The sequence below is a fragment of the Hippoglossus stenolepis genome, chromosome 23 (genome assembly GCF_022539355.2).
Source record: "Hippoglossus stenolepis isolate QCI-W04-F060 chromosome 23, HSTE1.2, whole genome shotgun sequence".
In the NCBI taxonomy this organism is placed as follows: Eukaryota; Metazoa; Chordata; class Actinopteri; order Pleuronectiformes; family Pleuronectidae; genus Hippoglossus; species Hippoglossus stenolepis.
In genome coordinates this window covers 13226729-13241923 of record NC_061505.1, presented here as the reverse complement: position 1 = coordinate 13241923, position 15195 = coordinate 13226729, and the positions used below count along the sequence as shown (strand labels likewise).

Genomic DNA, 15195 nt, shown 5'->3' with positions numbered 1-15195 from the left:
ACAATGATATACAATATAATATGAACATAAAAAGGTATACATATATGCATCATGTATCTTATTGTGAATTTAAAACCATTTGTATTTACATTCAAATGGGTGAAACGTCACAATAAGAGGTATATATATATATATGGAATAATACAAAATAATATGATATAATTGGTATACATTACACACATAATGTGTAGAGACTAAGAAGCTTGACTCAAGGTCCACTTACCTTTTTCCAGGGCTTTCAACCAAACTCCACAGTCTCTCTCTTAGCGGGTTGACTTTAGGATTCCTCAAATATTTTTTTTAAACAGCCATTATTATCACTCCCTTGCATGCAGAAGCTTTCCTGTCTTACATAAAATACATAATCTATATCTTATATCAAATGCATTCACAATCAGCAGGGTCTGCAACAGGTTACTGTGCCATTGACATTATATGGCTACTGGAAATAAATGAACTTAGTTGGCAACTTTTGCAACAGTTGGATGTTTAATCTACTTCGATCCCTGGTCACATGCTAGAAAAATGATCGTGTGTGCAAACATTAGTGCAGTCGACCGATAAACAAATGTAAATGAGGAAAACTGGAAGAAATAACAAAAAAGGAGAAACATGACAAATGTCACTAAATATTATCATGGGCCAAATACACAGACAGTAGATGCTGATTTATGCAACTGCAGCGCCCTCTCCTGGTAATGTCAGGACATGTACGTGCAAAGCTTTCAAATGAACTGTTTTTAGAATCATTTTATTATTAAAAATAGAATAATGATTGTCAGATAAATATTATGATGGGAGATGTTTGCTATCAGTGTCTCGCCAGTGTTGAGGCCTGAGAAAAGGATTTGTATGTGGTTCACTGTGCTGATTGGAACCTCGTGGGTCAGTGGGGGAATGGTTGTCTGAAGATGTTTATAAAAAACTTAAAAAGTTCAATCAGAGCCGGGTGTTGGACACGACCAGGGTCTGTTTACTGGAGAAACCCTGAGAATAAACCTCTGGCACAGACTGAGGTGGATCCGGTCTGAAACTCTCTGCCAGGTTATGACTAAAGCCAGAAGTTATGCTGTGGCCTCTCCCACTCACAACTCACTTTTCTGTTCCTCTCTACTGCGTCATCTGGGTATTTCCGCACTGTTTGGAGTGGGTGGTGGCAAGCAGCAATGCAGAGGAAAGACAGAAGGGCGCAGCTGTGTCAAGCCAGAGGATGACACAGGAAATATGCGAGTGTTCTTCAAAATAACAGCACAAAGTTATTCAAATGACTTAAGAGTATGTTCCAAATAGACCTTTATTATTTTTCTTCTGTTGATAGATTAAATGACATACAGCTGTAAATCAATAATATGCTTCTACATTGCAAGACACACACAACGTCCATAAACAGACATAATCCAACAACAACAAATCACAAGGTATTTGTATTTCTCCGTCCAGAGTTTTCATCTTGAAATCCTGAAACCTGTTAAATAATACACAAATCACGAAGTACGATGTTAAATTACTTGTTTGTTTTCTATGAAAGACTAAACAAGTCAATATGTGTTGATTTTAAAAGGTAAAATGTGTTGTTTTTTTACTCTTAATATTTGTTGGATCAAGATTCCATTGTTGTGGTTATTATAAAATATAGTTTTGCAATTTCCTAAACACTTTCAATACGATTATACTGCACATTTTGGTAGAAAACTTGTAAAGTACATAGGAATAAATAAATAAAAATATAACCCTAATGTAAAAATGATCTGTTAACATTAATAAATAAAACCATATTATTACTTAATAAAGAAGACACTAATATCTGTAATGATAATAACTTGGTTTGTATAGCACCTTTCAAATCATCAGAGACAACAAGCAAAATAATACAATGTCAACTAAAATCAAAGACAGCAAATCTAATATCAAGGGCAACAAATACAATCATTTATTTAAAATGAATGGTATTACTAAAGGATACAAGAAACATAAGCAATAGCTAAATAACAAATAAAGTTTTTAAAAAGTACGTTTTGAAAGTAAGAGCTTTATTTAGAGGCGTTTTGTGTTGTGGATCTGTAAATCACATTTCTAGTTTAATCACTTTTAAGAATGACAACACTGAAAAACACTTCATAATCTATCTGCTTCCAAAAGGTCTAATTGCAATTCATAGCAGAGCATTTGTAATTGAAAGAAATGACCTACAGGTTGCATATACCGCATTAGGTATGTATATATTGATATTTATACATTTATCTATACACATTCAAATTTTTAAATCCCAAAATGTAATTGTTTCTATTTAAAAAGACGAAAGAAGCAGCTGAGATATGATTGAAAGGTGAAATGAATACCCTGCTGTGGTTCAGTCATGAGTTTGACTTTGGAAAGAAGCGTTTTACGCACAGAACAAACAAACAGTTGCAGCAACAACGTTCCTCAAACAGAAGTTGTCACCGGAACACGTGTGAATGTACCTGCCTGCAGCTTGACTCTTGCACACTGATGTAGGTGGAGCGAAGGAAGCGACGGAACGAGAACTGTGTCAAGAAGTTAGGAGGGTGTGCAGCGACCTGTGGCTGAAAAACAACCACATATACAAGGATCAGGACAACGGGGCCGTGGAGGGAGAAGCGTGATCGCGACGCGGACGCCGCCATGGAGGGTGAGTGGAGCCGCTGCGTGGTGGTCCGGGGTGTTTGCTCGCGGAGGGCCGTGGAGGTGAAAGTGTTCCAGGGAGTTGTTGTCTGCGCTCGGTCCGGGGGAAAGCCCCGAGGAGGAGCCTTCTCTTCCCGGACACTAACGCACACATCGGGCTGTGATTCACTTCTGCTACTGTTCTCGTGTTTTGTCAAATCGGATAGTTTCAATCACACTCACTCCTCTGTTCCTCACGTGACTCGCTCACCTGGCACCGCTGAACCACAAGCTGCCGAGATCAAGGCCCTGACGGGTCACTCCACCTCATGGAATACTCCTTTGAAATATGTGGCTATTTTATTAGTATCTGTACATTGGGGGTGAAAAACGAGTTGTCATTCACATTGTAAGATTCTGCGGCCCATTGTGAACAATTTCTCCATAATTCGGCTAACATGTAAGCGGGTAACCTTCATTGGTTTGAATTAAAAATCCTCCTGAGTACAATCGGCCCACGCTGCTTGCAACCGCCCACTTTGGTTTAAGTATAGGTGGAAATTACGCTCTGTGTTTTTCACACAAACTGTGGTGAGTTCCGGTCTGTTGTTTTGTGACATATGCACGCCGATATTAAGACTATCTTTTGACGTTTCAAATCGGTCCCTGTTTCAACTTTTTAGTCATATTTACATTTCCCTGTAAACGAAATAAACATTGAATAGCATGTTTTTATAATGGAGATCGATGCGTTCAAGCGTTTTAACATCAGCGACCTCCCAAAACAGATTTACTTTGTTGATACACATGATTAATCCATTTCTAGGAGTTGTTGATGTATTAAAATTTTAAATAACACTAAAAGTCAACAATCCATGAGAGGAACAGGCTCAACAAACTTTTTGAAGCAGTGAAAGTGACTCACACATGTGTCTCAGATGTACCAGCTGTGTTTTGATATTAATACTTTCAGTGCTGCAACCAAATAGTGGTGATGTAGGATACTTTCACTTTCACAGCATCCAGTCTCAACAAATTGACAGGGATGTCTTTAAAATAAAAAGTCGTGATTGCACACATTACACACTTACTTGTACTTATGCTTTGTTTAATCCCAATATCCACTTTAATCATACGTAAAATAATCAAGTAGTGACTGTTTATATCTGTCACTGCTTGGTCTAAAGCTAAGATGCGAAAAAAGTTCACACATTCATTTACTGTGGTCTGTGGCCGGGTCACACGCCTGCTACAACTTGGAAAGTATCCTGCTCCAACTCTTGTACAGAACAAGTGCTGCAAGCTGCAGGGTGGAGCTCTGACCACCTGATCTAAAGTCGCAGCGCACTTGTGTCTGTGAATCTCAACGATTCACTAACCGAGGATCTGAAACAAGAGCGCTGCCTGCTCTTCCCTCTCAATGAGATGGGTAATTTGACACTGATCTTACACCCTTTCGGTCTTTGTTTGCTTCACTCTGCCCTTTTTTCTTCTTTATGAGCTCTGGCAGGCATTTTTTTAATGAGTAATTATATTTAGCTGGGAAGCTACTCGCCGTCCCTTGACCTCTTTGGACGCTGCTGTGTCTCGAAAGATTTCCACCCAGGCCACAACACAAATGACAAACTCTCCCTAAACCACAAATACGCACTGATGCTGCATTTGGTTTGGTGCCGTGTGCATGAGTATAAACGGTGTACTGCTATTTCTTCTGAGACTCTAAACTAACAGTGTTAAACTTGCTTCTCTTGTTTTCTACTCACCACAGTGTATAGATGGGACATGACGACACTCAACCCAGGTAAGAAGCTGTTTCCCGCAAATGTGAATCATTGCTGATACTGCCTGCAGACTTTTCACGTGTAAACATTTCAACACCCTGTGTACCGATGACCGGCTATGTCCGTGTTGACACACTGACACAGAGATAAAGCCATGTAGAGAGGCAGTTCCACAATCTGAACAAAGTGCTTTTGTGTTTCCGAAAGTGACAACTCCATTTAATTCAAGCAGGTTCTTCTTCTTCCTCTCTTCCTTTCATGCCTCCTGCGTCTGTCCCAACAGCAGGCCCCTTCATAGAGATTATTGAGCAGCCAAAGCCAAGGGGCATGAGGTTCAGGTATAAGTGTGAAGGACGTTCAGCCGGCAGCATCCCCGGAGAGAAGAGCAACGACACCACTAAGACTCACCCAGCCATCAAGGTGAGTTCGGACCAAACATTTTCCCGCACGTCTTCCAGCTGTGATCTATTTAATGTCGCTCTGCCAACTTAAAAGGGTTTAATGCTAGATTATGTTACTTTTTATTGTTCTGCTACGACACTTCCATACTTGCCTGCATTGTTTTGGACCTGGAGGCACTAGGGGGTAGGTCAGGGCTGAGTCATCTCTGGCAAGAAAAGCAAGAACTTTGTTTAGTATCACAACATAAATTAACACAGTGATACTTGAGGAGGAGCAAACGCAACAGTCGCTAAGGGAAACACCATTAGTCATACAAAGAATGAAAAGAAAAAAGAAAAAAAGAAAGCAAATCTAGATGGAGATAATTATAACAAAGAGGATGGTTGTAAGATATTACAAAAAACAATGTACATACTATATATAACTGTACCCCAAATAGACCAAGACATGTGCTACAGCATGATAAAATATGTAGCAGCTTCATTATATAATTTTAAAGTGAAGTGTTTTTTAAACCACATGTGTCAGAGATCACCTCAGCTTGCAGCATTCCTTTCTTTGTCTTGTACCTCCTGATAATATTTCTCACTCCCAAAAGATGAATTGATCGTGAAAACTAGACGTACGTCCACCAAGGCCCAACACTCCCCTCACGAAAAGAAAAACACATTTAAATTCACTAGATCCACATTTTCATTTGGATTTGCACCAAATTGCACACACTCATAAATATCAGTCCCCTTTTTCATCAAGATCCAGGAATTATTCTCTGAAAAACAAACCAAAATTTTGAAGAACGGTCTATCTTACAGTGTTGAATTAAAAAAAAAAAAAAATTATAAATCCTGGATCTGCCTGAAAATGTAATTGAGTCATGCCCCACTCCTCCAAAAAAATTCCTGGAAATTGATGAGTAGCTTTTTGTGTAATCCGGCTAAATAACAGACAAACACTTCCTCAGTGGCGGTAATAATGATTATTTTCAACAAAATAGCAGCAGTTTGTTCAGTTTTCATCATGTGACCTAGTGTGGAACTAGAAGGGCGGTCGGAGGAGTGCATAACTCCGTCAGGGCTGATAGACCACTCTATAACCATATTGCATATATTGAATAAATAAAAATTTAAATCCTGGTTCAGCTCCAAAATTTAATTGATTCTTTCTTGGGTCATGTGGAAATCAGTTCTGCAGTTTTTCAGTAATCCAGAAACAAAGAAACAAGTGACAACATCACCTCCTGAGTGGAGATAATAAATGGACCAGAAAGGATAATTTTTACTACTATTTCCAAGGCTTAAGAGGAGGCCGGCACAGTGGTGCTGTGGTTAGCCCCGTCGCTCCTGGTTCGAATCCCGGTTTACACGTTCTCCCATATGTCTATGTGGGTTTTCTCTGGGAGCTCCAGCTTCCTCACACAGTCCAAAGAAAGGCAGATTGGGGTCAGGTTGATCGGAGACTCAAAATTGTCCGTAGTGAATAGTTGTTATCTCTGGACATTAGCGCTGCCTCTCTCCTAATGTCGGAGAATAAACGGTATAGATGATAAATCATACCAAAGTTTTGGGGTCAACTGTCAGATAGGTGTACTGACAGTTGATCCAGATATCTAGAACCCTTCTATAAAAGGACAAATTTACATTTTTTCTCTTCAGATTGTGTAAGAATCAAACAAATGACATATAACACATAAATTAATGAGCTTTTAGCCATTGCTTTTTAAAGCTTTTTGAGCTTTGAAGCATTTGAAACATTGTTGCTTCCTGTGTTACAAAGCCAAACATGTGAGTTATTCTAAGGGGTTTCAGCAGAGGGACTGGTGAGATCAAACCCTTTTAACTAGTCGACTAAAACAAACATCCACCCTTCTAAAGTGCCCTTAAAATTGAATTTTGGATTCACCGAAGTGCGACACATTCCTCCCACAGGTGCACAACTACAGCGGCCCCTTGCGTGTGCGCATTTCGCTGGTGACAAAGAATGCGCCGCACAAGCCTCACCCCCACGAACTGGTCGGGAAGGACTGCAAACATGGCTACTACGAGGCTGACCTGCAGGAGAGACGAATACACAGGTACGTGAAGCGTGACACTCGGTATTTCATGCGCTTCCGATACACGCGAGTAAATTCTGCTTGTTGTGACTCCATTTCAGCATTCACTTCATTTCAGTGTTCACTGTGCTGCCTCGGGGGGGGGACGGACGCATTTCAAACCAGAACAAGGTGGCATTTGTTAGAGACTGGCCTAGAAACAGCCTTCATCATTTGCGGGAGTTGATGTGTTTACTGTCGCCAGCCGCCCCTTGAGTTTGGAGCTGGGTAAAACATTAACAGCATAAACTAATTAACGACAAGCTCAGTTTCCCTCTGCAGACTCTGCTCTTTGTCAGCGGCTTGTTTTAGTTCTACATCTTTAAAAAATGTATTAAATGTGTGAAGAAAAAATAAATGGCAGCAGCACCGACTGATAAGATCCCTTTTAATTATATAACATTTAAACTTCTCATTAAATAAATGCACCAGTCTGTGCGGCAGGAGGGAATTTTATATGGCCGTCTCTGTTTTTCACGTACAAATATTGATATTTTGATAAGTGCAGCATGTTAATGGCTCCTGGACTCTACAGTTAGAAAAGAGCTGCACTGTAGTTACATGGCTATTTGGAGACATGTCTGTGATCAACGTCGACAGAAGGATTGAGGCCTATTTCTTTGTTTGGACACACACAGGCATTTTTGAAATGATCTGGAATACAGCCAGTAGGAAGGGAGGCGTTCACTTGCTATAATTACCAGACTGTACACAACGACAATTCAGTTAAGAACTAACCATGAGTAACCTAATCGTTTTTCAGAAAATTGTGATTAAGTAAGTCTTGGATCAAGCCAAGAACAGGAGCAGAATTATGGATCAAATGCCCTATCTCTCCATGTCAAAGCAGTGTTTCCCATCAATCTTCTGGACTGTGGCAGCTCGCCATATTCTAATTTATCCTACCTCAGTTTCATTATGAACCTAAACATTTTTTGAATAAATGCTGCAGGGAGAGTTTCCTGGATGTACCCATTTATTGGGATCCACACCATCTTTCCTGATCCATACCACATCCTTCCACCAAGATCCATGTTAATCCATCCAGGAGTTTTTGCACAATCCTGCAAACTAACAGACAGAGAAACAAAATGAAAACATGATGTACCAACAATCAAATGACGGGTAAAAAAAAAAGATAAAACTGTAGAAGACTCAGAAAAGTTCACCTAATTTATTTCTATGAGAGTTTTAAAGGTGATTACCAGCATTCTAAAGCAGTGGTTATTGGCAAAAGGAACGATCTTAAGTGCATTAAGCTTTTGAATTGTTAACAACCTTATTATAGTAATTGTGGTCTGAAATATATCAATTTCTCGGCAGTGCACTCAAAGTCAAGTGTTCTTCTACTTCCACCCACTCTCCCCTCGATTGTCTGCTGAACTTGGGATGTGGGTAGTGATCCAAAGTGATGATGCTTTATTATTTTTAAATGTGGTTTTTATGGGAGCAGAAATGTCCAAAGCAGAGGTGCAAAGAAAATTAAAATGGGGGTTGATGGACCGCACCATGTGTGAAACTGTAAATTGACTATTTACCAACCGTTACGAGTCGGTTCCAGACTATGTTATATCCCATAAAAAGCTCATAATATCAAGTACTACAAGTGTTAGAATTAGAGGGCAGGTTTACGCTTTTGTGGTTTTTGTCTTAGACTTTTTTTTTCTTTCAGTTTTCAGAACCTGGGCATACAGTGTGTGAAGAAGAAGGATGTGACTGAGGCCATCACTTGCAGGCTGCAGACCAATAATAACCCCTTCAACAGTGAGTAGTCATGGTTGCAGACGAGTGTACAGCCCTCAGCACTTTCTGTGATGTTGCCCTTTTGGTAGTTGGTGTGCGCTGAGCGGAGAAACGTCCCACTCAAATGTAAAGACAAATATTTGGGGCATCCATCTTTATATACAGTTCATGGTCTGCAATAATATTTTTTTGTTGGCGTACTTGCGAGGCATAACAATGGTAAAATACTGTAGCCGTAAATATTTTTTTTAGCCAACATTACGCTGGCTACTGTCCTGATTACATTTTATCAAGCGTGTGATATCTTTACTCTCTCACTCTTTTACTGTCCTCCGGTTTAACACCACATTTGTATCTCAACCTGTACCTAGCAGTATTGTAGCTAGCATGGCTTTATAGAGAAATGGTGCCACAAAGCACCAGAAGCTAAAAAAAAAATTCTGAAAATGTATTGAATAATATGGCATAGTCTCCGCCCCAATATTCACGTGTTACACACAAAATAGAGAAAGAGAAAAGATAATACTTAACAGGAAAACATCACAGACAGTAACCACAACATCAACAGGAAGTTTAATTTGTTGCTGTCCCCCCTCCACTGATACCTAAATACAGACAGCCTGCATGTGACAGGAAGCAGTGCTCTGCCAGACCGATGTGTCACCCCTTCCTTCTCTCTGCTCTTTCTTGGCTGCAGTTCCAGACGCGAAGGTTTGGGAAGAGGAGTTTGACCTGAATTCAGTGCGGCTTTGCTTGCAGGCCTCCATCACTCTGTCTACAGGGGAGCAGTTTCCTTTGGAGCCTGTGGTGTCGCAGCCCATTTACGACAACAGTGAGTGGGCACACATGTCTACATATGTTGTATATTTAAGTTCAGTTGATGCAGGTTTATTTAATCTCACATATGTTAATTATCCATTTGAGGAGAGCTTTGTTTCGTCACACATTCATGCAATATAAAGTTCACACTCTGACAATAGTCAGTATCTCCTGCGATGTTTTATCCCTCCGACACTGTTCCTCTTTGCATCCAAACCTTTCTTGTCAATCTGAAGATACCTTCAAGAAACCATTTGTGACTGTGTCCCTTTTTTATTATTTTTTACAATTGAATGAATTCAGTTTCTCCACAGTAAGTTTGGAGAATCTTTTTTTACAAAAGAATTTAGGGGGATACTGTATTTTAAATAAAATGAGGTCATCAAGACATTTTGATATTCTCTGTATGTTCCTGTGCAGAGGAAATGTGGTTAGTGTGTGTGTGGCATCATGGCCCTGTCTCAGCTCAGGATCTAACACCGATTCAATGTGAATAAATGTTCTCACGCAAGTTGGTTTCACTTTCAAAATGTGACATTTAGTTTTTATATTAAAACTCTGAAAAAGGTGGACTTTTTCATAATGATTAATCCACTCTACCACAATTATATACAGTAGAATATTTCAGAAACTTTTTGCTTCCCTGTGTTGAAATTATAATCAAATTGGAAAGGCTCATTGATTTGTCAGCCACAGCCCAAATTCCTCTGCATCTAGCAGGTGTCTGGTATGAACCTGTAGCTTTGCTGTTGGCTTATTTATGTTATTTATGCTCTCTTCTGTGTCGCAGGAGCCCCAAACACAGCTGAGCTGAAGATCTGCAGAGTCAACCGCAACTCTGGAAGCTGCAAGGGAGGGGACGAAATCTTTCTGTTGTGTGACAAAGTGCAAAAAGGTACAATATGTCTGCGGTGTACAATAGTTTTGCATTTCATCTCCTCATGTCCTCTGACCCACTACAGTTTCACAACAACTAACCAACAGAGTCACATCAGACTCCTCTCATCATTTGGTCTCTGGGAACAGAAATGACAAATGTGTGTAATTGCATGTAGAGCGAGGAAGTGAGATCCGATCACAAGTGGTCACAGCAGACTGAGCGCTGTTCAGTGGTGATTGGATCTGTCAGGAAGGATGTTACCAGGTCTGAACAGGGCTTTAGAGTTCAAATTTAAAAGAAAGCAGCCAAAGAGCCTGATTTAAAAAAACAGCAAGTGTTGAATTTCAGGCCAAAACAGCTGCTCTTTGCATACAACCAGCATGAAATGGTATTTTCGGCCACATGTGAGGTTTCGTTGTCTGTCGCTGTATCTGTTAGAGTGAGAAGTGCAATGCAAAGCAGTCTCTGGAAGGGAAAGCTTTCTTCCTGTATTCAGACGACCAACTTCTCATTTCCTATTTACTAATGAATCAGTACTGTGTCTCTACTGGAGACTAGAGACTCTCTGGTGACGCTGCACTGCATACCACTGGGTCTCTGCCTGTCCATGCTTAGAATGTTAAAACAGCTTTGTAATGTTCTTTGTAAAAGTTGTTTGAACTTTCCCTGCATCTTGTAAACTCAGTTTTACCCTTTGTAGCCGCTTTCAGGCAATAAGTCCTTATTATCCTGGTCAGATGCATTCACAACAACAGCGACATCTCCTGAGAGTTCAGAGGAGGGGTGGCGTCTGAGTAGAGTGTGCCGGAGGCAGGACATGATGTGTAAATGCCATAGCACATAGACACCAGCATATGGCTCCTCATTTTCATCTTAAGATATTTGAATTCCTTTTATTTTTTTAATTGCATCCGTCACATGTTTTCCTGCTGTATTCTCACATGAGCTCACTCCTACATTATCCAGAATTTCTACTAGGGGGGCTGGCAGGAACCGGAGTTCAGTGCATGTCTGAAAGCAGTTTGATTCTCGGCTCAAGCTGGATACACATTACATCAGTGTGAATACAGTGTGTGAACCTGTGAAATTGAACTACATTCTAAAAATCTTTGGTCCTGACCTCTCCAGGAAAATGTCAGGTAGCTACTTTCTTCCCAAGCGGAGCCACCATAACGTCATACTGGTTCTTACTTAACGTTTACCAGTTAAAGCTATTTACAAGGCTTGTAAGCTTTTACCAAACTTTGTGTTGCATAGCAGCAGAAGTGACAGCACATTCATTAATCATGACTAAAAGCTTTTATTCTCTCTTAATATCCTCAAACCTCAAACACCATTGTCTGATTTTGATTCTTCTTTTATGCTTTGAGTCCATTCTGCGCTTCTCCTTACATTTCCCACCTTCTGTTCCCCTTATAGAGGACATCGAGGTGCGTTTCTTCCAGGACTCTTGGGAGGGAAAGGGCACTTTCTCCCAGGCCGACGTCCACAGGCAGGTGGCCATCGTGTTCCGCACACCTCCCTATCGCGACTCTAATCTCACCGAGCCCATCAGAGTGAAGATGCAGCTCCGCCGGCCCTCTGATCGCGAGGTCAGCGAGCCAATGGACTTCCAGTACCTGCCTTCTGACCCAGGTCGGACACAGTGTTCTCATTCTCCTGTGTGATACCTTAAGGTGGAACTCTCCAACCTGTGTCTTATCACTTCTTTTTTTTTAATGATTTTTGTAGATGAATACAGACTGACTGAGAAGAGGAAGCGCACAGGAGACATGTTCCAGAGCCTGAAGCTGGGACCCATGTTGTCTAGTGGTATGTTGATGAGATTTGTTCGGTGGCCAAGACGTCAACACAAGGGCATTAATGGAAAAAACAGGAATCCAAAAGTGACAAAAAGACTAAAAAAGCCAAACAACGCAAACACAACCACAACGAAAGTTAGCGAGAACGGATGTTGACAATGAGACGAGCCGTCGTTTATGAAAACCCAGTCAAGCTAGCCGCCACCTAAAACTTGCTGCTTGTCTATCCAAGGTGTTAGGGTACAAGTGCGTTCTTCTTGAGGGTGCTCCAAAAATCGGTATCGTAGCAGATCAAGTAGACAAGGATCAAATTTTAGGCAGCGGCCAACTTGACTGGGTTTTCACAAACGATGGCGCACTTGACAGCAAAAAAGGAGCTCTGCTCGTTTCATTGTCAACATCCATTGTCGCTCATTTCTGATGTGATTGTGTCTTTGTTGTGTAGCTTGTATAGTTGTGTTGCCGCTTTTGCCTTCGTTTTTTTCGTTAGTGTGCCTGTGTGAGACGCCTCAGACATCATAGATTTGTTTTCTGTCACTCTGCAATAATCTAAAAAGGTAACTGTGTGTGTGTGTGTCGCAGTGTAATATAATCATGTCTGTTCAAATTTCAGTGTCCATTCCACAAGATAGACGGCACATAAGCACAGCACGGAGAACAGTCACTGCCAAGCCTCCGTCTATGAACGCACAAGCTGGTGAGTCTGTTGAATCACATCACATATGTTGATGCTTCAATCCCTGAGAGGGGTCAAGAGGTCAGCTCTGATTTGAATAGTGATAAAAGTTAATCGACAGAAAATGAATTGGCAACTATTTTGATAATCATTTGTTTCAGTCATTTATCAAGTAAATCTGTACGGTCCAAACTGGACAAACTAAACTCCTTTTGAGTTTTTATGACAACTGAAGGTTACCTCAGGTTCTCTTTCATGTTTGGAAGGGGAGGGTGAGCTGAGGGGTATTCAGCTGCAATATGCAAATTCACCACTAGATGTCCCTAAATTCTACACACTGAACTTCTAAACTGATGATTTGGAACTGAAATTGCTTGTTTGTCTGATGTGTGTATTCAGCAGCTGTGGTGCCCTCTGGTGCCAGTGCAGGGAAATCTCAGCCCTCCTACTTATTCAATCAGCCGGGTCAGCTCTTCACAGTCCAGCCCAAGGTAGAGGCCTCCCCCTCCATCTCAGCTGTGACTACAAGCCAAACATGGAAGATCATGGAGAGCCTGAGCCTGGGCAACCAGCCCAAAGCCACACTAGTGGCCAACTTCTCAATGAGCCAGCCACAATCTTCCTCCACCTCTACCACCACCTCCGCTGCCAACCCGGACTACTCAACTGTAAACCTGTCTGATCTGCATGAATTCTTCCCCAACATTTCCTCCGCCATGGCCCAGGAGCCTTCCGCTTCTCTGGGTAGCACGGCGTCCTCGCAGGCCAACAGCTCCTATACCCTCCAGAGCTCTCATTTCCGTGTGGACGCACCACTGGATGATGATATTCCAGAGTTCCCTAGCTTTTCTGAAGCTCAGGCCCCAGGCACCCTGGACAGCCTAAACATGGATGACTTTGTGGACCTTCTGAACCCCCGCCTCATGAGCGAGATTGGAAATTGCACCTCGATGTTGGCTCAGGCTTCATGCCAACAGGTGGCCCCTTCCAGCTCCTCCACTGTTGCCCAGAACACTTCTGACCCCGCCAGCAACCCAGGAAGCACTTGGATGAATTACCCCAACAGCATCGTCACCCTGCTCCAGAACGAGGGCTCAAATGTCGCATCCAACAACATCCACCATCAAGTTCCTGTACTGGATGAGTTGGATGAGTTGATGTCCGCTGACGAGGATCGTCTTATTTCCATTCTCAACAGCGAAAGCCATGTTGGGTTTGTGACAGGACACCCCAGTTAAAGTTTGTCCACGTGATTGTTTTTAACGGACACACTCACATAGACCATGTGTACTGCCCATTTAACCTTCAGAACTAGAGGTCCTTTGCTGTTACCAAACACATAAAGGAAACCAGGTGGATATGAAGGGCTGGAGCAGACAGAATGTAGCAAACTGCTTACTGTTACTGATGTGCTTGTTGAAATACCAGTAAAGACTTTTTATGGTATTCAATGAGCGTGTTTAGCCAGGCTTTATATAATGAAATATAAAGATAAAACACAGGACAGAGCATAATCAGATTTCATTGCCCTTATCAAGCCTATGTTTAGCATCATTCATTAACTGTTTCTGCCTGCGTCCACTTGATAGTGGAAGATTTACCCACAGTAAAATGTTGGTTTTAACAAGACAATCAGATCAGATGCTGTAGGAGTCTGTTCAAATGTTTTCCTGTTGAGGATATTTTCTGTGAAACATGTTAAGCATGTTTTTGGTTTAAAATTTAGCTGTACTTCTGCCAACCCTGGTAGATGTGGTAAGTGTTAATGTGTTGATCACTGTCTTTAAGTGAAATGTGTTTGGTCTGCCTTTTTTTTATTTTTAAACACAGCAGCCGGTGTATCTCATTAAGACTTTAATCAAGTATAGTCAAGTCTATGCAAAGGATGTCTCTTTGTCTTTTAATTAAGTATCTCCATGTAGTGCTTTTGTAACTCAACAGAATGTTTTTTGAAGGTCAGCAGCAGCTGTAACACCACTGTCTCTATACAGATGCCCTTGTTCAGTTTTAAGAGGCAAATGAAGGCGTATATATGTAAGTAATTATCCAAAAAGCCACATTAATGAGTACATGCTTATAGCACAGAAGCTTAAGAGGTTCAAGCTTCACGCTCTGATCTCACCCAGAGCTCGGCTTCCTCTGCTCTCTCATCAGCTTTTCTAGTTATTGTATGAATATGACGATTTCACACCTACAGTTCAACTTGCTTTACGCGACAGTTTAATTTGCTTTATTGAGACGGCATTAGGCAGCTTTATACTAGTATGATGTAAGCAGGATTGAACTCTGTGCAGTTTTTTTGCTGTCATAAATGAAATGAATTAATTCTGTCCAAATCTAAACACATTGTACATGACAATAAAAACAACAGCATATGCATG

General features: G+C 41.1%; 1 protein-coding gene across 3 annotated transcripts; it reads left to right on the top strand.

The window, feature by feature from the left end:
• Positions 1–2459: 2459 nt before the first annotated feature.
• Positions 2460–15193, top strand: rela (v-rel avian reticuloendotheliosis viral oncogene homolog A). Of its 3 annotated transcripts, none has more exons than XM_035148628.1 (11): positions 2460–2650; positions 4391–4423; positions 4636–4823; positions 6731–6876; positions 8567–8658; positions 9335–9469; positions 10247–10351; positions 11756–11971; positions 12068–12148; positions 12752–12835; positions 13217–15193. In XM_035148628.1, the coding sequence occupies exons 1-11, from the start codon at positions 2644–2646 to the stop codon at positions 14050–14052; spliced, it is 1923 nt and encodes a 640-aa protein (XP_035004519.1). In that variant the 5' UTR covers positions 2460–2643; the 3' UTR covers positions 14053–15193. The 3 variants fall into 3 exon arrangements, with proteins under 3 accessions (XP_035004519.1, XP_035004517.1, XP_035004520.1); XM_035148626.1 differs by having other exon boundaries at positions 2462–2650; positions 13214–15193; XM_035148629.2 differs by having other exon boundaries at positions 2463–2650; positions 4687–4823; positions 13214–15193.
• Positions 15194–15195: the final 2 nt, after the last annotated feature.

Excerpts from the sequence above, each read along its gene's own strand:
- rela (XM_035148626.1), top strand. Across the intron at positions 8,659-9,334 it reads CAATAATAACCCCTTCAACA|TTCCAGACGCGAAGGTTTGG; the intron begins GTGAGTAGTCAT and ends TCTTGGCTGCAG. Across the intron at positions 12,149-12,751 it reads GGGACCCATGTTGTCTAGTG|TGTCCATTCCACAAGATAGA; the intron begins GTATGTTGATGA and ends TTCAAATTTCAG.